Source organism: Phoca vitulina, unplaced genomic scaffold (assembly GCF_004348235.1).
Source record: "Phoca vitulina isolate PV1807 unplaced genomic scaffold, GSC_HSeal_1.0 scaffold14, whole genome shotgun sequence".
NCBI lineage: Eukaryota > Metazoa > Chordata > Mammalia > Carnivora > Phocidae > Phoca > Phoca vitulina.
The window spans coordinates 44,036,400-44,059,254 of NW_022589717.1; the positions used below are offsets into that span (position 1 = coordinate 44,036,400).

General features: G+C 41.0%; 1 protein-coding gene across 3 annotated transcripts in view; it reads right to left on the reverse strand.

Moving 5' to 3' along the window:
• Positions 1-12,954, reverse strand: part of LOC116637616 (histone PARylation factor 1) — a 30,230-nt gene extending 17,276 nt beyond the window's left edge. Inside the window, exons 1-4 of one of the 3 annotated variants that reach the window (XM_032413188.1) lie at positions 12,865-12,954; positions 9,285-9,444; positions 7,052-7,241; positions 5,639-5,737 (exon numbers count right to left, since the gene is read on the reverse strand). In XM_032413188.1, coding sequence (XP_032269079.1) covers positions 5,639-5,737; positions 7,052-7,241; positions 9,285-9,444; positions 12,865-12,912 — 497 coding nt within the window. In that variant the 5' untranslated portion in view covers positions 12,913-12,954. Of the gene's footprint in view, positions 1-5,638; positions 5,738-7,051; positions 7,242-7,555; positions 8,239-9,113; positions 9,264-9,284; positions 9,445-12,864 lie in introns of those variants that run through there. The other 2 variants (XM_032413190.1, XM_032413189.1) reach the window with 2 other exon arrangements.
• Positions 12,955-22,855: the final 9,901 nt, after the last annotated feature.

Consider the following 22,855-nt stretch of genomic DNA (forward strand, 5'->3'; position numbering starts at 1 on the left):
TGTGGCTTCAAACCTGAATATGTATCAGAATCTCCTGGATTACTGGTTAAAAGTACTCTGAGCTTGACACGTCTCCAAAGGCAAGGGAAGCAAGGGCAAAAATGAACTATTGGGACTTCATCAAGATAAAAAGCTCTGCACAGCAAAGGAAACAGTGGACAAAACCAAAAGACAACTGATAGAATGGGAGAAGATATATGCAAATGACATATCAGATAAAGGGCTAGTATCCAAAATCTATAAAGAACTTATCAAACTCAACACCCAAAGAACAAGTAATCCAATCAAGAAATGGGCAGAAGACATGAACAGACATTTCTGCAATAGACAGATGAAAAAATGCTCAACAGCACTGGACATCAAGGAAATACAAATCAAAACCTCAATGAGATACCACCTCACACTGGTCAGAATGGCTAAAATTAACAAGTCAGGAAACGACGAGGATGAGGGGAGAAAGGGGAACCTTCTTACACTGTTAGTGGGAATGCAAGCTGGTGCAGCCACTCTGGAAAACAGTATGGAGGTTCCTTAAAAAGTTGAAAACAGAGCTATCCTAAGACCCAGCAATTGCACTACTGGGTATTTACCCCCAAAATGCAAATGTAGTATCTGAAGGGGCACCTGCACCTCAATGTTTATAGCAACAATGTCCACAAAAGCCAAACTATGGAAAGAGCCCAGATGTCCACTGACAGATGAATGGATAAAGAAGATATGATGGTATATTATACAATGGAATATTACGCAGCCATCAAAAATGAAATCTTGTGATTTGCAATGACATGGATGGAACTAGAGGGTATTATGCTAAGCAAAATAAGTCAATCAGAGAAAGACAATTATCATATAATTTCACTGATATGTGGAATTTAAGAAACAAAACAGAGGTGCCTCAAAAAATTAAAAATAGAGCTACCCTATGACCCAGCAATTGCACTACTGGGAATTTACCCCAAAGACACAGATGTAGTGAAAAGAAGGGCTATATGCACCCCAATGTTCATAGCAGCAAGGTCCGCAATAGCCAAACTGTGGAAAGAGCCGAGATGCCCTTCAACAGATGAATGGATAAAGAAGATGTGGTCCATACATACAATGGAATATTACTCAGCCATCAGAAAGGATGAATACCCAACTTTTACATCAACATGGATGGGACTGGAGGAGATTATGCTAAGTGAAATGAGTCAAGCAGAGAAAGTCAATTATCATATGGTTTCACTTATTTGTGGAACATAAGGAATAGCATGGAGGACATTAGGAGAAGGAAGGGAAAAATGGGGGGGGGAATCAGAGGGAGAGATGAACCATGAGAGACTATGGACTCTGAGAAACAAACTGAGGGTTTTAGAGGGGAGGGGGGTGGGGGGATAGGTTTGCCCGGTGATGGGTATTAAGGAGGGCATGTACTGCATGGAGCACTGGGTTTTATGTGAAAACAATGAATCATGGATCACTACATGAAAAACTAATGATGTATTGTATGGTGACTAACATAACATAATAAAATAAAGTTAAAAAACAAAACAAAACAGAGGATCATAGGGGAAGAGAAGAAAAAATGAAACAGGATGAAACCAGAGAGGGAGACAAACCATAAAAGACTCTTAATCATAGGAAACAGTTTTGAGGATTGCTGGAGGCGAGGAGGGTGGAGGGAATGGGGTAACTGAGTGATAGACATTATGGAGGGCATGTGAGGTAATGAGCACTGGTTGTTATATAAGACTGATGGATCAGTGACCTCTACCCCTGAAACCAATAATACATTATATGTTAATTAAAAAAATTATAAGCACATATTATCAATAACTATTGTAATCAATGGAATTTTGAACAAATATAATCAAGAAAATGAAATTTAAAAAAAAAAGTACTCAGAACTTATGTCTGAAAATCACTGCCTATAGTAATAAATCCATATTACCCAGTATAGCAAGGTAGGGTGGCAGAAAATATGGGGGCAGCAGGCAAAAGGAAAAAAGATTATTTAACAAGTTGACCCATGATGAGGTACTGGCCACATTTATTCTTTTACTAAGTACCAAATGTTTTACATTGTTTTTGGGCCTGCACAAAGTAAGCATTCATTAAATGAATGTTCACTCATTTCAAATGTTCATTTAAACTTAATTAAAATTATAGATGTATAATTTTGGCCTACATTTAGATATACTCATAACACGTATTTTAAAAAGACATTCCTGAGTCCTAGTCTAGATGTACTGAAGTGGCATCTCTAGAAGTCAGTCCTGTAGAGCTCAAGGTAAAGTACCTTTAACCAGTAACTCATGAAGTTCTGATACACAGGTTTGAAACCATTAACTAAATATCAGTTATCAAAGAATGGTCTGGGGACCCTGTGGGGTCCCTGAAACCTTGCAGGAAGTCTGTGAGGTCAAAACTACTGCTACAATTATTTTAGAGGGGGAAAAAAATGAAAAGAAAAAAATTATTCTTAAGTTTTGTGGTCCAAAGATAAATATTTTATAGACCATATGAAAATGGAATCATCCGTTATTCTTTTATTTGACCTCTTCACATAATGTAATAAAAATCTTTCCAAATCAACAAATCAATAACCTGGTATTATAGTGTACTGAGATTCCATATTTACCTAATTTTCCCTATTTCTGGGTAGTGGTATTTTCTCCAGTTTTTCATTTTTATAAATAATCTCTAATATATACACATATCTGTGTACCTGTCCAAAATTTCTTTAAATAGCGAGGGGTGCCGGGGTGGGTTAGTCGGTTAAGCCACTGACTCTTGATTTTGGCTCAGGTCATGATCTCGGGGTTGTGAGATCGAGCCCCGAATTGGGCTCCGTGCTCAGTGTGGAGTCTGCTTGTCCTCTCCCTCTGCTCCTCCCCGACTTGTGCACGTGCACACGCCCTCTCACTCAAATAAATAAATAAAATCTTAAAAAAGATAAATAGCTAGAAATGGAATTGCTGATTTAAGGATATAAATGTTTACTTAGCTCAACACCTGGCAATGTTAATTATTTGTCAAGAAATTTTTTTTTTTTTTTTAAGATTTTATTTATTTATTTGACAGAGAGAGAGAGCACAAGCAGGGGGAGTGGCAGGCAGAGGCAGAGGAAGACACAGGCTCCCCGCAGAGCAGAATGTGGGGCTCGATCCCAGGACCCCAGGATCACGACCTGAGCCCAAGGCAGATGCTTAACCGACTAAGCCACCCAGGTGCCCCGAGAAATCTTTAAAAAATATTTAAATAACCTTATTCCAACTGCTCTCTATAAAGGTTGTTTTTTTTTTTTTTTAAAGATTTTATTTATTTATTTGAGAGAGAATGAGAGAGAGAGAGAGAGCATGAGAGGGGGGAGGGTCAGAGGGAGAAGCAGACTCCCTGCTGAGCAGGGAGCCCGATGCGGGACTCCCGGGACTCCAGGATCATGACCTGAGCCGAAGGCAGTAGCTTAACCAACTGAGCCACCCAGGCGCCCCTCTATAAAGGTTTTAATTAACACTTCTACCAGTAAGATTTCTTACATCCTAACCATCAATGAGTATTACCATTCTCTAATCTTTACTAATTTTTGCTGGCTGAATTTGTATTTCTTTGGCTATTATTATTTTTAAAGATTTTATTTATTAATTTGAGAGGCAGAGCATGAGCTGGGGGTGGTGGGAGTAGGGGCAGAGGCAGAGGGAGAAGCAGACTCCCTGCTGAGCAAGGAGCCTGACATGGGGCTCTTTCCCAGGACCCTGAGTTCATGACCTGAGCCTAAGGCAGATGCTTAACTGACTGAGCCCAGGCACCCTTTTCTTTGGCTATTATTAAATCTTACACAAAGAGAACCAGATTCTCTGGGCATAAAAATAATTTGTGTATTACAAGTGGTCTTCCTTAAAAAGACCTTACTCAGGTTGATACAGAAATAAACTAAGTGTTCTCATTAGTTCATTTAAGTAAAGGAAGGAAATAACATTAAGTACTCAAATACTTCCTGGTCGTCACCTAAATTATAAATTAATCACCAATGTTTTTTGTTTTTTTTTCTTTTTTCCTTTTGTGTTCTCCAATAAGCTAAAAAACAAAACAAAACAGAACAAAACAAAAACCCCGAACAGTCTTGGATTATTTTAGACAACCATTGTATCTTTCTTTTTTAAAAAGATTTTTAGTAAGACTAATAGACTAATGAAAAATTAGGCATTTTTGCATGCCCAAGTATTTGGAGAATGAATCAATTATTTATGGAGCATCTATTACAGGGCAGGTACTGTGCACAAGGAAAAGTCTCTCTGCCCTCATGGGACTTGTATGTTAATGCGAGAGACAGACAGTAACTATAGTTTCTAATAAAGATACCACCAATTTAAACTGAATAAATCTAAACAGCTTAAAAGAGTAATAAATTATAAATAACAAGAAACATTTTATAAAAAACTTAGAGGTATCAGGAGACAAAGAAGAACTGTTTTTGGACGTCTACCATACAGTTGCTCTTTTGGATACATGGGTAGCCGTCTAGAGGGGGCACTGGCTGACTTAGTTTAAATTCTGTTTACTGCAAATTTGCACTATTAAGTCACAGAGAATGTAAGTCTTTTTTAAATAGGGTATTAGAAGAGGTCACAGAAAACATGGCCTACTTATAGCTAAGTTGACAAAGATGGCTTTCTTCATTTTATTACAACATGAACCGCCCAGCTGGGGTGAGAGGCTTCAAACCATGTCTGTGGCTGGTAGAGTGTGGCCTGGCTCACGAGGCTCCATTCCGAACCCCCTTCACAGAAGAGCTTGCTGCACCTCCCAGACTACTCTTCAGCTCAGGCTCCATGTGGGGCCTAGCTTCTCTCAAACAGAAACAATTCTTTGAAAACTGAAAGGCAGGAAGAGATACTAGGTGGAGACTGTGTCTGTTTTCACCAGTGAGTCCAGTTAGAGGCATCCGAGGTTCTGCAGCAGGTGCAGCGGAGAGTTCAGCGCCTGGTCCTTAGCTTCCTGCCCAGTTGAGAGACAGAGACAGGGCACCCCTTTTACTACCACAGCTTAAATCCAAGACAATGTGGTCCTAGAGCCACTCGCGGCAGCGGATCTTGACTTCTCAGCTTCCTGATGGTGGCAGAGCAAGCCGGTGCCGCCACACAACTGGTGCTGCCGGAGACTCAGTCGGCTCCACCGAACCCTCCAAGGATTTCCTGAGCACCTGGCTTTTTTTTTTTTTTTAATTCTAGTATAGTCAACATATAGTGTTATATTAGTTTCAGGTGTACAATATAGTGAGAGATTCAACAATTTATGAGCACCTGGTTTTACTGTATTAAATCTTTGTTAGAACTGTACACAATGGGTTCTTATAATGAACTCTTGATGATGCTGTTTAAAATGTCTAAAAAATCTTTTGGTTTTGCTATGGGACTAATGAAGTCAAGATTAAGTAATCTTTTCCTTAAATAAAATAATTAATTATATAAGAGGTATTTTTTTTTGGTGAAAAGTTGAAGAAGTGTGGATAAGAGTATCTGCAAAAGTCATGGACATGATCTTTAGAAATCTAAAATTTTGGAGTTACCTCAATGTCCCTCAGTGATGGACTGAGAGAGTAGTATAAAAATTGTAAACAAATATTATAAATAGGAGAGGGATTAAAATATTTTCTTACTTGATTGCAGCAAACACATTATCTCCACTTTGAACAATTATGCAGTTTTTCTTTGCTTCATTTGTACCAACATATACAGGAAGTTCATCAGGAGAATCCCTGTTTAAGCAAAAGATATTAAAAATTTAGCTGCCCATAATCTATCTGGCAAATAGAATTTTAGGCTTATACACAACAATTTATGTCTGTAGGTTTTTAAGAAATTGGGACAAATTTGCCAGGTTCCTAAGAAACTTAAGCTCTAAGTTTCTTAAGAATATCTACAACAAATCTTACTTATATAATAGATCCTAAAATTAAAATTCTTAGACCTAGTTACTTTTATACCTAAATACAAAGAAAGGGGGAATAAGGCCTGTCAAAAGGAGGGAAAATTATATGCGATCCTCTCTACCAGTTTTATAGTCTGTGGACAAAAAAAAAAGGTGGAGAAACTATATATATATATAAATCCTTTTATTTTACAATCAAGGAAACACTGAGAGATAAAATGACTCAGCCAAGGTCCTAGTAAGTTAATGGCAAAGCCAAAAGCAGAATTCATATAACTCAATCCTCAGCCCCGTGTGCATTCTATGGTACCACAATCCTTCTTGCTAGGCATGTTCCTTCTACTTCCTCTACTATCCTACAGTTAATCCTTAAACAACAGCATCTCTACTGGTAGAAGTGGACAAGGTATTTTTACCTCTTAAGCTACTTCTATTTCTTAACATTCCAAGCATCTTGCATGTATCCATTTAATCCTTTTTTTTTTTTTTTTTTTGGAGAGAGAGAGAGAGCGTGCACAAGCACAGGGAACGGCAGGCAGAGGGAGAGGGAGAAGCAGACTCCCTGCTGAGCAGGGAGCCCGATGCGGGACTTGATCCCAGGATTCTGGGATCATGATCTGAGCCGAAGGCAGACGTTTAACCGACTGAGCCACCCAGGCACCCCCGCCATTTTAATTCTCTTAATATTCCTGTTAGGTATGTACAATTATTATCCTCATTTTTACAAGAGGAAACTGAGTCACAGAAAGTCACAATGACTAAAGGTGACCGGCACACAGTCTCTCAGATAATAGAACCACTCTGACTCCAAAGCACATTCTTAATTCTATGGCCCCTGGAAGCACATGGCTAACTTAAGTCATGGCAACTCTAGATTATCTTACTTGCGCTAAAAGAGCGCTCCCGAACCCAAAAGGTAAAAAAAAGTTTATAATCATAAAGGAAAAACCAGTGAGGTTCAACTTAAAGAGTTCACTCATCCTAAGGCAGGTTACAATGGTAATATCAAGAACATCAGATGCCTACGTATCCACCAATAAGAGGAAAATATGTCCTTCATCTTGGGTGAGTCCAGTGAACGTCTATTCATACTCACTAGAAGGCCCAGTAGCTGCATTTTAGAGAAGAAAAGATCCTTTACCTGAAATACCCCATGTGGAATTGAGTTTTATTATCTCCAATAATAATGGTCTGGAACTCAGGAGGATCATAGTAAAATCTCCAGTGAAGGTTAAAATTCAGGCTTGCTGATTTTTTCTTCATTTTATGTTTTCCGGCAAGGATATCATAAGGACCCACTAATCGAAGTCCAAGGGTTGTGGAAAGTGAATCTATAAATTAAGTAAGTTTATTTAGACAGAAACTTTCTGAAGGCAGATAGGAAATAATGTCTTTTATTTGTAAACTATTTCTAAGCAATTTTCTTAAAAAAAAACGCTTCCAAATTAAAAGAGCTTCAGTTACATTTGAAGACAGTTATAAATACTCAATGAAAAATCAGAGCAATGAAAATGTGGCACTTACATTTAAGATTTTCTATTAAATTTATCACTGATTACATTTCAAACATACTCCTATTTCTTATTTTGGCCAAAGTAAGACTGTTTTGTATTCTCATGGGCATATTAGAGCTTCGAACACTTACCTTGTCTCATTACTATGTTGTTGTTAGCCTCAAATATTTGTAGCACACCCATATTAAGGGAGAGACAAGATAGACAGTAAGTGAATGTGCATTAAGTAGGGTAAACAGTTTATTTAATAAAAAATGTATTTAATGAAAACATTCCTTTCTCTTCCCTCTACCTCAGCTAACCATCACTCTCAATTCCCTTGCCTCTGGCCAACACTAATCCTAGATGATTCCATCTTCTTTCTCCCTCCACAGATCACAAAGGGAGATTGCTAAATAAAACCAGAGTCATGGAATGTAGGCGTCAAACGTTTGTGTTCAAAATATGCTTTTATAACATCAGATGGGTCCTTGTTGCTTCTTTGCGAGAGAATAAGCACTCCAGGCAGGACCTGGATATGTAAGGAGGTGGGGATGGAGAGAGGAAGAAAATTCTTCGAAGAGGCAACATCATGAATAAGGCCTAGAAACAGTTTATTTAGAGGGGGGAAAAATAGTTCAGCTTTGCTGAAGCTTAGGATAGCATACACCAATTTCTAAAGCAACAAAAAAAACTAAAGTCACCCATCTCATTAGCCTACAGGTAACAAAGTTAATAGTCTGGTATACAATAACAATGTTTTCCTCCCTGTATGAATATATATAAATATAGAGATATTTTAAAGGAAGCGATGCTGTTTTGTAATTTTTTTTGTTTTCCATTCGTCTTCACTTAAATTTTCTGATTATTTTTCCATGCCATTAAATATTTTCTCATAATGTCTAATAGCTGCATAATATTCCATTGATAGACATTTACTGCTTCTAATTTTTTTACTCTTCTAAACAATGCTTCAGTGAACATCTTTAACTAATACATGGTTTTTTTGTTTGTTTTTGTTTTAAGTAGGCTCCAGCGTGGGGCCAACATGGGGCCTGAACTCACGACCCTGAGATCAAGACCTGAGCCAAAATCAAGAGTTGGATGCTTAACCACTGAGCCACCCAGGCGCCCCTTTGCTAATACATGTTTGTGCAGTCATGAATATTTTTAGACAAGTTGCTGCACAGTTTAAGTGTTTTGCTATTATGCCAAAATTCATTGTTATCTACTAATCCACATTTCCATCAGTAGTATATGGGAGTACTTCTCTCCCACCTGTGAAAACACGTGAAAAGTAACTTTGTCACAACCATTATCAGTTCTTTGTGCACCCTCTCAAAGACAGTATAAGCACACAGAAAGTACGTAAGAATGTGTCGTTGACTTTTTAAAAAAATACAAATGGTAGCATACTCTATACACATTTTGTTTCTCACTTGAAATATTTCAGGCACAATATTTTATCATTATCTAAAATCTACCTTGTTCCTTTAAAACAATGAATATCCACTCATAGATGTATTAATTATGGGCTTTAGGCCATTTCCCATTTTTGTTTCAATAAATATCACTGAACATAATTTTTAGTTCACCTAATCCCTAAGTTCCTAGAAGCAGAACTGCTAAGTCATACTAAAACTCCTGCCACATATCAAAGCACTTGTTTTCTTTCAAACCCTCATCAAAGCACATTGTGAAATTATTTACCTTTGCCAGTATAACAGGTGATAGTCACATATTATTATAGCATTATTTTATATTTCTCTTAGAAACATCTTTGAAAAAGTTCATTTTCTGTGAACTGTTAAGATCCTTGGTCCAGTTTCCTACTGTCTTTTCCATTGGTAGAAGCAGGAGAATGATTCTGGAGCAACTCACCAGCTGGCTTTTCAGGATCAAGCTCTTCACAGAACTTCCAGAAGTGATAGAAATCTTCAGGCAAAGAAAGCTTATAATGATTTTCTACTTCTTTTCGAAGGTCACTGGAGACATCAGCTTCACAGGATTTACTCTTCTTCACATCAACTGTTTTTTCACACTGAAAATCAGCATACAAAACTTTGTTTCTCCAAAAGTAACACTATTGCTCATTTTTGTTCACCCAACTCTGAGAAACATGTTTTCCTTAAAACTCTACAAATGGTATTTCTGAAAAAATCTGGGGATTCTTTTGGGCAAAGAAAAAAGGAAAACAGTGTAATACAGAGCGGTCAAGAAGGATGCACATGGCAAGTCTTCAAATATGTTTCTCTACGATAACGGAAACCGAAAATAAAAGACAAGTATAAAAGAAAAGGTGAAGAGCAGGAAGAATAAGGAATAGGAAGGTTTTGCCTTCTTTGGGTAAATAGGTCATCATGCCTTTTTGTTTAAATAGATCCAGTGATCATACCAGAAGCCAACTGTCAGAAATAACTGGATAAAAGGGGATCTACCAGCTAAAATAATTATTTCAGAAAAGGCCCTTTAATGTCAGGACTAGGTTATTAAACTCAATCTCTAATATCTCTGCAATATGTTCATTGTGTAAGTACGCTAGGTTTTATAACGCCTATTTGATAAATTTCTATAAAGATAAAATGCTGATGGGTGCCTGGGTGGCTCAGTCGGTTAAGCGTCTGCCTTTGGCTTGGGTCATGATCCCATCCCAGGATTGAGTCCCATGTCAGGCTCCCTGCTCAGCAGGGGGGTCTGCTTCTCCCTTTCCCTCTCCTCCTTCTCTCTTAAATAAAATCTTAAAAAAAAGATAAAATTCTGAGTTGGAGGTTACATATCTGTAGTTTTGTAAGTAGCAATCAGTTTTCTCTTTCTAGGAACCTAGATCCTTTCTTTTTGGATTAAATTTCTTCCTTTTTATTCTTCCTTTCCACCTGTATCAGTGCTTCTCAACCAGGAGTGATTTTGTCTCCCAGGGGACACATGCAGTAATGTCAGAACTTTTTAGCTCTCACAAATTTAGGAGAGGGTGCTGACATTTAGTGGAGTAGAGAGAGGCCAGGGATGCTGCTAAGCATTCTGCAATGCACAGGGTTAGCTCCCTTAACAAACACTTAATCGGGCTCAAAATGTCTATAGTGTGAGGTTGAAAAATTCTAGATGTTTCCCATATTTATATTCTTCCATTCTCCCAGCAGGCTCAAGTTTATTGATGTTACTTTACGTATCAAAGTCTACCAATATATTTATGAATTAGATGACATACAAGAATGTTCTTGGATAACACTGTTTCTAAGAGCAGAAAAGAGAACAAATGAAAATGCCTATTGACAGGAGTATGCAAAGTTATAGGATTTCAAACAACTGAATATTCCGCTTAGTGAAAAGGAAATAGAGCCACACACAATACAGATCAGTCTTAATAATATAATGTTGAATGAAGGAAAAAAGTCCTTGAAGTTTATATGTAGCACGACAGCCTTCTTAAATTCAAAAACAACAAATAAATACTGTCTGTGATAAAGCTATAAAAAGAAGGCAAGGGAAACAAGGATGAGGATGGTAGCTACATAAAAGGGGGTGACAGGAAGTTAGGCAGAAAAGATAGGTGAAGAACACATGTAGAGCTATTTATTGTCAGGGTTTCAGTTCTGGGGTAGGGCAATGGGTTCACAGGTGTTTTTTATATTATTAAATAAGGTAAAAGAGGACCATGCATTGACCAATAACAGTTTATTATGCCAAGGATTATAATGTGTCTGAGGTCATAAAAAAATTAAATTGAACAAAAAGGCTGCTGAAATATGGATGCTGATAATAAGTAACAGTAAAAACTACAAGTAATAATACTAAATAATAGTTATTACACACTTACCATGTGCCAGGTCACTGTTCTAAGCACTTTCTGTGAATTAACTCATAACTCCCTTATGAGCTAGATACTATTATCCACATTTTACAGATGAGAGAACTGAAGTAACTTTCCTTAGGTCTAGAAAGTGGAGGAGCAGTTAAACCCCGGTGGGCTGGCTCCAAAGCACAGATTCATCCACTTCATGCTGCTTCTCCAGTTACATACAGAACAGTAGGAACATATCAAGTGCTGACCTATCCTCCACTATGTTTTTATAGCAGTCTTTGGTTAGGCTTTCAGACTGGTTCAAACTTACGATGTTAGAAAGAAAAGCCTTAATCTATCTTGCTGAAAGGCAGTTTTTCCTAATGACTCTTGACCCTTCTTCTTTCCAGCTGTCACCTTGGGGAAGTTACTTAACCTGTGCCTTATTTTCTCATCTACAAAAAGGACATGTAGTACCTATATCACAGGGTTGTTAGGAGGAATAAGCTGTTTGTAAAAACACACAGAATAGTCGTAGCACATAATATTTATATGCTAGCTTTAGCTATGGCCTCTATAGACTAATTTTCATCTTCGGTATTTTATTTCTAATACCATCCTCAGTCAAAGCAGTTTATAGCACCTTCAATGGGAAATAAAGATTTTTTCAGCTTTGTCTTAACTCACACATTATTTCAGCATCCTCAAATTCCCATAAACTAGAATTTAGGGTAGCTGTCCCCTTCATAGGCTATACTCATCCTTTATTCTTTACCTAGAAAGCATGTCCCAATATAAGCAATGTCCAGAACAGGGCCCTCTAACAGTTAATTAAGCTCCCTGACACTGTGACATTGTCCTGCTCTATCCAGTTTATAATACAGACGGAGTAATTCCGAAAACTGTCCTTATCACAATGACACTTCTCTCCTGCCTGACTGTCCTAATTGCTACAGCAGTAGTTATAGAACTTCTGAAATCGTATAAAAAAAAAGTATGAGAACGTGCACATACTTTATGCCCCCCTCCCCCTCCTTAGTGCCTTTATGATCAGGTCCTTCTTTCCCATCTCCGACTCCAGCCAGGCCCAATCCCGCTGTACCTAAACATCCTCTATACTTATTTCTATTTCTTATCCCTTATGTCTCCTTTCTGCCTTCAAGAGCCATGTCCAACTTGAATTGTCCTAAAAGATTTCTTTAGCAACCCCCTGGGACTTAGATCCTCCTTCAGTGTTTCCACGGCACTTTTGACACAACAACGTTACAATGCCAAACAAAAAAAATTTACAGTAAAATATATATTCACTGCGCCCAGCTTCCGCAGGCTGGGGGCTGTACGTGGGGCAGTGGCGGCACGATGCATCTTGAAACCGCGGCGCCCGGCACAGTGCCTGGCGTATAATCGGTTTCTAATCAATTTGTTGCTGGTTGAACGAATGAACCATTGGTTGTCTTAATCGGTTTCCCCAGGAACCGCACCGGGAGGAGGGCAGAAGATGCAAAGGCGCTAGTTCTTTGCTCCAAACCCCAGCAGAGCGGTAAACAGCGGCCCTGGCTCAGACCTCCGTTCCGGGGCACACAGCAGCCACTCAGTGATTACTGGATAAATGCAACGTGCTGCCCCTTGGTGCCTTATCACCCAAAGCGCCTTGCGGATCCCACACATCCTCTGTAGCAGTACCTGCTGCCCCTCCCCGCCGGGCCTGCGCTTCCCGCCACCGCCGGCCATTCTGTAGCTGCCGTGCCAGCGAAATGCCGCGTCTCGCCGTTGCTTCCGAGCGCCGCCGACTGCTTCCGGTTCAAGAGACTCCAATCTGAATCCCTGCGCAGCCGCGGCCGCGCCAGTAAAGGGGAAAGGCTTCGCCTGTGCCCTGCCCCCCAAGGTCCGAGGCGGGGCCGGCGAAGCTCCGCCTACTCGCCCGCAGGTCCTGAGGGCGCTGCAGCTGGCACGCCGCCTCCCTGCCTCCCCGCGCGGGTTATCGCTGGGGATGCTCCTGAGACCCCAGAGTCCCGAATTTGGATCCGTTAAGGTGGTCCGGACGTCCTTCTCAGGTGTTTACTAGTGGCAACACTGGGCCTCACCCAAACCCTCGTTTTTCCTTGATTTGTGTATATTTAAAAGATTAATCCTTATATTCCTCTTTTCCATCTCTCCCTCCTCCACTATGCTATTATTGCCTGACACTAATTCATCCTTAATTATCTCTCAGAAGGAAATCAGTTTCTCTCATTGTTTCTTTGTAAATCTTGTTACAATTTGGATCGTGTTTTCTACACCAGAACCATCAACATCAGCATTCTGAGGAGAGCTTGTTAAAAATTCGGAATCTCGGGCTCTATCCAGACTTACTGATTCAGAATCTGCATTTTAGCAAGATCTCCCAATGATTCCTATGCACATCAAAGTTCCAGAGGCACTGCATTCAAATAATCTCCTGGGGTTTCCTTCACTGTCATTCTGGAAAGTGCTCTGCTTCATTCCTGAGAAGATCCTCTATTTCCTGAATCTATCTTCCCTTTACTTGCTTTGATACCACCATTTTGTGGAACATAATCCCCCAAGAGTTTCTTGACGAATGTTGCAGGCAGGTGCCTTCCCCGCCCCCCCCCCCCGCCCTTTCATTAGAACTCGCATGTCTGTAACTGTCTTTATTCTAACAGTATAGAATTCTCCGTTGAAAATAATTTTTAGTCAGAATATTAGAGGGTTTGCTTCACCGTGTTTTAGCTTCTAGTATTGCCACTGAGAAGTCCTACCTTATGATTCCTGTTCTTTATAGGTGACTGACATTTTTCTTTCTTTCTTTTCTCTTTCTTTCTCTCTTTCTTTCTTTCTTTCTTTCTTTCTTTCTTTCTTTCTTTCTTTCTTTCTTTTCTTTCTTTCTTTCTCTTTTTCTTTCTTTCTCTTTCTTTCTTTCTTTTTCTTTTCTTCCTTCCTTCCTTCCTTCCTTCCTTCCTTCCTTCCTTCCTTCCTTCCCTCCCTTCCTTCCCTTTGTTTTTTAAACAACACAAATTTATTGTCTTACAATTCTGGAGGCCAGAGTACAAAATCAGTCACACTGGGCTGAAGTCAAGGAATAGGGAGACATTTACCTACTTCGTTCTCGGGTGACTAATTTCTTTATGTGTAACCTGTTTCTGTTTTGTTGTGTCTCAAGAAGTTTTAGGTCTTTTTCTTTATTCCCAGTGTTTTCAGACACAATCACGTATCTTGGTTATGGGTGTTTTCTCACTTTTATTGAGCTGGTGGTATTAGGTTGGCTGTTTTTCATCTTGAAACACATGTCTTTCAGTTCTGGAAGTTTTTCTGGTATTATTTACTTAATAATTTTCTTTCTTCTATTTTATGTTCTTCCGTTTTGGAGTTTTTGCTGGTATTATTTAGTTGCTAATTTCCTCTTTCTTTCCCCTCCCTCACTGTATCTCTTCTTTTTTGGAAATTCGTTATTCAGATGTTTGATCTTGAATAATGTTTTTTCTTATTTGTCTGTTCTATTTTCTATCTCTTTTGTCTTCTTGTTCCACTTTTCTGGATGATTTTCTCAATTTAATTAGACAAATGTTATATCAAATTATTATTTTTTTATTATATAGGCATGCCTTGGAAATACTTTGGGTTTGGTTCCAGACCATGGCAATAAAGCAAATAATGGCAATAAAGTGAGTCAAATGAATTTTTTGGTTTTCTAGTGCATATAAAGTTATGTTTACACTATACTGTAGTCTATTAAATATGCTATAGCATTATGTCAAAAAATGTACATCCCTTAAAGATAATTTATTACTAAAAAATGCTATTTATCATCTGAACTTCAAGTGGAATCTTTTTGCTGGTGGAGGGTCTTTCCTTGATGTTGATGGCTGCTGACTGATCAGGGTGGTAGTTACTGAAGGTTCAGGTAGCTGTGGCAATTTCTTAAAATAAGACAACAATAAAGTTTGCCACATCAATACATTGCTGAGTGAACTGGGGAGACCTCTGGGTCCTGAGGTCGCTGCCCAGCCCCTGCCCAGGATGTTGCTGGAGGCTCCTGGTCTCATCACAAGAAAAGAATTCAAGGATGGATGGTTGAGTGGTGCATGTGAAGAGTTTATTAAAGAGAGAGTACACTCTCAAGAAGTGAGGGTGGGGTTTGGTCTCTATCCTTCTTTGACAGTTGTTAACTAGGGAGTGGAATATTTATTATTTGGGGAGCGGATTTTTTGGGGAGCAGGGTTTCATACCTTTTCTCCCTTGCTTGGTCAGGGTCTCTGGCCTTCTTTATCTTGGGCCTGTCTGGTTTGTTCTGGCTTCTTGTGGTTTTGTTTGTGGAATGCTACCAGGATGGGTTTCTAACTTTTCTGATAATGGGCCTTGACTTACCATTTGCTGGCCTCCAGGCATCCTGGTAAAGCCTAACTGACTGCCTACTCTAACATTCCCCCAAGGACTCTGGGGCCTTAAAATCTCTTAAGGGAAAATGGGTGACAGCCCTTCTGTAACTACTTCATGTTGGTATGGGACATTGATCCTGCCTGAGGGCTCCAGAAGTCCTTGCTATCTAAGTTTTAGGAAAGCTGGATGGACAGTGGGGAGTAGAAGGAAGCTGTGGATTGTTCCTGGGGGTGTTGGCTGGTTTCATCTTCATGGGAGATGGGTTTGGAATCCCTGGCACATCATCATCTAGAGATGAAGTTGTTGGAGTCTGGAAGAGACCAATTTGACAAGAAAGTTAAACAAACAAGGTCCAAAAAGTACAAGTAGCAATATAACCACTAGTGGACCTAAAAGGGTCAAGAACCAGGTTATAGATGGAAGCACCCCACGTACAGCATTCTAAATATCATTAGTGGTATCAGCCCCTTTGGTCATTTGGTGGAATCATTTGGCTTGGCCATATAATTTTTGGATGTTTTCTTCTACCTGTCCAGTGCTGTTGATACAAGTGCCACATGTTCTGTTAATGATAGCACATACTCCGCCTTATTCAGCCAATAAGTAATCCAAAGTCCATAACCACATTGGCCAAAGATTGGTGTGGCTTGGAGAGATCTGAGAAAGTGGATGCGGTGGTAAAAGCTAGTTTATCTAATACTGCTGTCAGATTTCACAGGGTGATTACATGATGTGCAAATCCCCCCCAAGGGGCTAGCACCAAGGGTACCTACTATTCCAGCAAATACAAGGCCTATTGCCCTTCAGGCTCTAGTGTGGGGTTGGGTAGAATTATATATGCAGACTCCTGGGGGAACCACATACCCCAGGGTGTAACTGCCCTGATGTTCGAGGTTATCAATGCAAAGAAATCCTGTAGCCATACCGATTGCATAAAGATTGATTCCTGTAGGGGGCGCCTGGGTGGCTCAGCTGGTTAAGTGTCTTACTTTGGCTCAGAGGGTCGTGATATCAAGGTCCTGGGGTCAGGCTCTGTGCTTGGCGGGGAGCCTGCTTCGCCCTCTCCCTTTGCCCCAAGCTCTGTTTGTGCTCTCTCTGTCTCTCTCTCAAATAAATAAATAAATAAAATCTTAAAAAAAAAAAATGATTGGTTCCTGTAGGTTGTGAGGAGATAATTGGGAAGGGCACATAAGGTTATGGGATAACTCACTGTTTCCAGTTTCTGGAGCTGCTGGGCCCACCTGAAAGAGTTATTGTGTGTGCAATTGGTGTGTAGAGGTCCTCCTTTTATTCTGGGAAATTTATGAGCACAGTTGAGGTGGGTAAAATTAGAGTGATCATCAATGTGCTGTGGTGTCCCCCTGGGCCATGATCCAAAACATGGATATAATATTGGGGTTTTTTGTGGGTAGCTGGATCTGGCACAAACCCAATGGGTGACATCACAATCTGCATTCTTTTTCTTTCTTTTCTTTTTCTTTAAGGTTTTATTTGTCAGAGATAGAGCACACAAGCGGGGGAGTGGCAGGTAGAGGGAGAAGCAGGCTCTCTGCTGAGCAGGGAGCCTGATGTGGGGCTCAATCCCAGGACCCTGAGATCATGAACTGAGCCGAAGCAGATGCATAACTGACTGAGCCACCCAGGTGTCCCTATTTTTATTTTCTAAGCAGGCATACCACATTTTGTACTTAGCTCATTGAACTGTGACATTGGAAAATTGTTTGATGGTCCAAGAATTTTTACTCTGTGAGGAGGTGCTGTTATTTGGCAGCTGACCCATCTTTTGGTTTGTCTTTGGTGTTATTTGGCAGCACAGACTCAGGAACTTAAGTAAAAATTAATTCCTGAGATGTCTCAGGTGGTGGGATGGATTAAGTCCACACATGTCCAATTTGGGCCAACAAGCATACCTTCTAGGGGAGAGGAACTAGGTCTAGTATAGTTTTTTTGGAGGAGAGTTATACTGAGAGAATGCATGGGATAAAACAAGGGTAAGAAGGGTCTTTTTGAGGCTGTAAATGACAGATCCAACAGCTGGAAAGGTTATTCCCCTGGGAGATTATGTTGGAAAGACTTACGAGATAATTTTCCCTCTACCTCTGTAGACCTGCACAAGTTAGAGCAGTGATGAGAACAAGATGAAAAGGTGATTTTTAGGATCATGTCTGAGAATTAACAAGAAAATCAATCTAAAGGTCCAAGTAGGCAAAGGTTTGCAAGGAGAAGTAGTATAAGAAAAATCCAGACAATAGCTAACAATACAAAACAGTTATTCATAGTAAGATGTCAACCAGTCATCTTTTTGAAGATATACGTAGATCTTCCACAGCCTTATAGGAATGGGATGGAATATCTTTAGTCTTTGGTTGTAGGGAGTTTGGAGCCACTGGTTTGGAGCCACTGGTTTTATTCTAGACAAATTAATCCAGCTAGTTATGCCTTGAAGCTTAATTGCCATTGGGGTGCTAAGAAGAACCTGGTAGAGTCCCTTCCATTTGGGGTCTAATAGATCTGAAAGTGAGCCCTCCTTCCAGGTTTTTAAAAAAAAACCATGTCCCGGCTCTTTCTTAGGTATAGGCAAAACTTTGTTGCCATAGTCTATGATAGCCTGCTGTACCTGTCCTAGATTAATTAAATGTTTTATAATTTCATAGGTTTCTGAATCAAGCAACAGATCTGCTGTCAAGAAAGTTTTCCCATATAACATTTCAAAAAGGCTGAGTTGGAGGTCTGTTTTTGGGGCCATTCTCATTCTCAAGAGGGCTATGGGCATGAGTTTTGTCCAGGATTCTGAGGTTTCCTGGCAAAGTTTGGCCACGATTTTTTTTTTAAAAGAGTTTATTTATTTATTTGACAGAGACACAGTGAGAGAGGGAACACAAGCAGGGGCAGTGGGAGAGGGAGAAGCAGGCTTCCCATGGAGCAGGGGGCCCGATGCGGGGCTCCATCCCAGGACCCCGGGATCATGACCTGAGCTGAAGGCAGATGCTTAACGACTGAGTCACCCAGGTGCCCCTGGCCAAGATTTTTTTAAGGGTTTTGATTAGCCCAAACTTTCCTAAGGATTGGAGTCTCCAGGCAGCTCTGGAGGTGCTAATGAATTCTCAAGGCAGAAGACAGATGTTGAGTAAGCTTTGCAATAAAGGATGGACCATTATCACTCAGCAGAGATGTGGGAAGCCCAACTCAGGATAATTTCCTTTAGTAGGGCTTTTTACTACCTCTTGAGCTTTTTCTGTTCTAGCAAGATAAGCCTCTATCCAACCAGTGAAGGTGTCCACAGAGAACAGGAAGTATTTATATCCCTCAGATGGGAGCATTTGTGTGAAGTCTATGTGTCAGTCCTCTCCAGGGTGTGTGCCTCACCTTTGGATGAGCTGGAGGAGTGGAGGTGGCCTAAGCCTTCCCCCAGAGGTGTTCTTGTAACGTAGAGCTGGTGACTTCCTTCATAACCCGTGACAGGCCAATTCCTAAAAAGACTAACAACTAAGGAGATTAATGGGTCTCTTCCCAAATGAGAGGAGTTGTGTATTCCCTTGATGATTTTCCATTGGGATGCTTGGGGAAGCATCACCTTTTGGTATTATGTCCACCATCCCTCAGAATCTAGTTGGTAGCTGTTGTGCTGAGCCCAGTTTATTTTCCTTTCTGTATATTGGGGCCTTTGTGGGAAGATTGGCCCATGAGGAAGTAAGGCTGCCTGTACTGGGAGGGCTTCCAAGGCTGCAATTTTAGCCACATTGTCTGCTCAGTTGTCTCCTGCAATAATATCAGTCTTTCCCTTCTGATGGCCTCTGCATTAGATTACAGCCCCTTCTTTAGGCTCCAGTACTGCTTGTAAGAGATCAAGGGTCTCTTGGTGATGTTGTATGGGGAAAGTTTTGACAGTTAAAAGCCCCTTTTCTTTCCAAATGGCAGTGTGAGCACGGAGAACAAGAAAGGCATATTTAGAGTCAGTGTAATGTTAGCTCTTTTGTCCTTTCCTAGTTTTAAGGCTCTCGTTAAGGCCATAAGCTCAGCCTTTGGTGCCACTGTATGGGGGACAGACCTCCTGCTTCTGTGACCTGGTGAAGGTCTACCACGGCATGGCTGGCCCGTTTAATCCTTCCTTTTATAGAATTGCTGCCATTGGTAGACCACATACTGTCTGGGTTATCAAAGGTTGGTCTTTTAAATCTGGCTTACAGGAATAGACCTGTTCTGTGGTTGCCACACAGCAGTGAGTAAGTTTTCATCTCCTTCAGTTGGCAGAGTAGCCAGGTTAGGAATTTGACATAGTTTAAGGATCACCTCTGGAGTAGAGCCTGATATTTATTTATTTATTTATATTTATATATATATATTTTAAAGATTTTATTTATTTATTTGACAGAGAGAGACACAGTGAGAGAGGGAACACAAGCAGGGGGAGTGGGAGAAGGAGAAGCAGGCTTCCCGTGGAGCAGGGAACCCGATGCGGGACTCGATCCCAGGACCCTGGGATCATGACCTGAGCTGAAGGCAGACGCTTAACGACTGAGCCACCCAGGCGCCCCAAGCCTGATATTTAGTAAGGTGCCCTCCCATTAGCCAGTGTGTCCTTTAATCTCTAGGACTCCCTGTACCTGGTGTGGAGTTTGTACTTCCAGAGACTAACCGAGGGTTAACTTGGTGGCTTCTTCCACCCGAAGTGCAGCGGCAGCAATTGCCCTTAGGCATCCCAGCCATCTGGCTGCCACTGTGTCCAGTTGTTTAGAAAAATAGGCCACTGGCTGTGGGGATGGTCCTAAATTTTGAGTAAGTACCCCCAGGGCCACGCCTTGCCTTTCAGCCACAAACAATGTGAAGGGCTTTTTAAGGTTAGGAATTCTCAGCACAGGGGCTGTTGTGAGAAGGCTCTTTTTTTCTTTTTTTTTTCCCCTGGACTCTGGGAATTAACTTGGTCCCATATTTGTAGGGAAATATTATCAGGAGGGTCTTCCTTGAGTGGGGGAAGGGGAGGGTGCAAGCTAGCAGGGAAGAGGCCCCTTGTTTCTGGGAGGTTGAGAGTAGCTCCAAGGATGGATAAGAAATCCCTTCCTGGATATATGCACCTCAATGTTTATAGCAGCAGTATCAGCAATAGCCAAATTATGGAAAGAGCCCAAATGTCCATTGACTGATAAATGGATAAAGAAGAGGTGATATATATATATATTTATATATATATATATGTGTATATATATATATATACACACGCACACACACACACAATGGAATATTACTCACCGTAAAAAAGAATGAGATCTTGCCATTTGCAATGACGTGGATGGAGCTAGAGTGTTATGCTAAGTGAAATAAGTCAGTCAGAGAAATACAAATACCATATGATTTCACTCGTATGTGGAATATAAGAAACAAAACAAACAGATATGGGGGGGGGAGAAGAGAGGCAAACCAAGAAACAGACTCTTAAAATAGAGAACAAAGTGATAGTTACCAGAGGGGAGATAGGTGGGGGGCTGGGTTGAATAGGTGATGCGGATTAAGGAGGGCAAATGTTGTGATGAGCACTGGTTATTGTATAGAAGTGTTGAATCCCTCAAGTCTACACCTGAAACTGTTACACTGTATGTTAACTAACTGGAATTTAAATAAAAGCTTGAAAAAAAAAAAAAAGAAAGAAAGAAATCCTTTTCCAATAGAGGGCTTGGGCATTCTGGCATGACCAGGAATTTATGAGTTACAAGATAATTTCCCCATAAGCAAGGTAGGGGTTGGGTGAAATATTTTGATTTTGATTTTCCCTCTACCCCAACAATAGAGCATGCTTTGGAGGTTGGGGTCTGGAATAGGAAGTGAGGACTGAATATGTAGCTCCTGAGTCCATCAGAAATCTGACAGGCTTACCTGCCACATCAAGAGTCACCCATAGTTCCCCCTCCAAAATGTTGATGGTCTTTGTGGGAGCCTCTAGGAATCTCAGGCCCTAGCAGTCACTCAGGGCCATAACTGGTGAGGGAACAGATCTTAGCTCCCTTCAGACCCAAGGGCAGTCCCTCTTTTAGTGTCCTTCACACCCACATAGGGGGCAGAGAGCACCTTTGGTGGCAGATGATTTTGGGAGCATTCTTTTTTTTTTTTTTTTTTTTTTAAAGATTTTATTTATTTATTTGACAGAGAGAGACACAGCGAGAGAGGGAACACAAGCAGGGGGAGTGGGAGAAGGAGAAGCAGGCTTCCCGCGGAGCAGAGAGCCCGATGTGGGGCTCGATCCCAGGACGCTGGGATCATGACCTGAGCCGAAGGCAGACGCTTAATGACTGAGCCACCCAGGCGCCCCTGGGAGCATTCTTGTTTCCACTGGTCCAGACTCCGACAGTAGAAACACACTTCTTTATCTTGTGGTCTTTTGGGGGCTTGGTTTGGGTGGCCCTGAGGTGGATCAGGTGCCCTAACGGTAGCTAAAAGCCTAGCCTGTCTTTGTCCTGTAGTTCCTTCCTTTCCTCCTCACCTGATCTCAGTTGTTGAAGACAGAGAAGGCCACAACTATCAGCTGGTTAAAGGGAGTTTGGGGCCCTGAAGTTATCTTTCGGAGCTTTCTGTGAATAGCTGGAGCTGATTGGCTTATGGAGTGGGTCCCCCGGGGATTAATTGCGCTTCTGGAGTGTCTGGGTCTACATTAGTGAATTTTCACCGCCTTTCCACGAAGCAAGACTGGAAGAGGGCAGGATTTTTGCCTGGCTGTTAGGTGATTTCCCTAATCTTGTTGTAATTCACTGGCTTGATGATATGTCTCTTCATGCCCTCCAAAAGGCATAGTACCATGTGGTCCCTAAAGGCTAGTCCCTGCTGCCCAAGCTAATAATCCCAACTGGGATCTATTTGAGGTACTGCTGTCATCCTACCAGATATCTGTTAGGCTGGGCAACACTAAGGGCATCTGCATGGGTTTGCACCTCCGCCCAGATGCAGAATCACCCTTCGTGTTGCAGCAATGAGAGAGACCGACAATAAGGTCCTTCTAGGTTAGATCAAAAGATTGAGTCAGGCTCCTGAAGTCCTCAGCAAATTTGCTGGGATCCTCAGAAAACTGCCTATGTGCTCAGGAGATCTGACATTGAAAAGGGAAAGGTACTCTTGTGGTCCCCAGAGGCCTTACCCTCCACTTCCTGTAGGGGGCAGAGGAGCTCTTTCTTTTGGCCTGACTCTGGTAAAGGAAGATAGATTGGTTGGGGGTGGGGGTGGGGGGATATTTCCTTTGGCTGGAGCCCACAGCTTTAGGGTGTTGCTCTGGGTCTTGCTTTGTTCCCTGAAGGGCTAAAGTCTAAATGGCCCT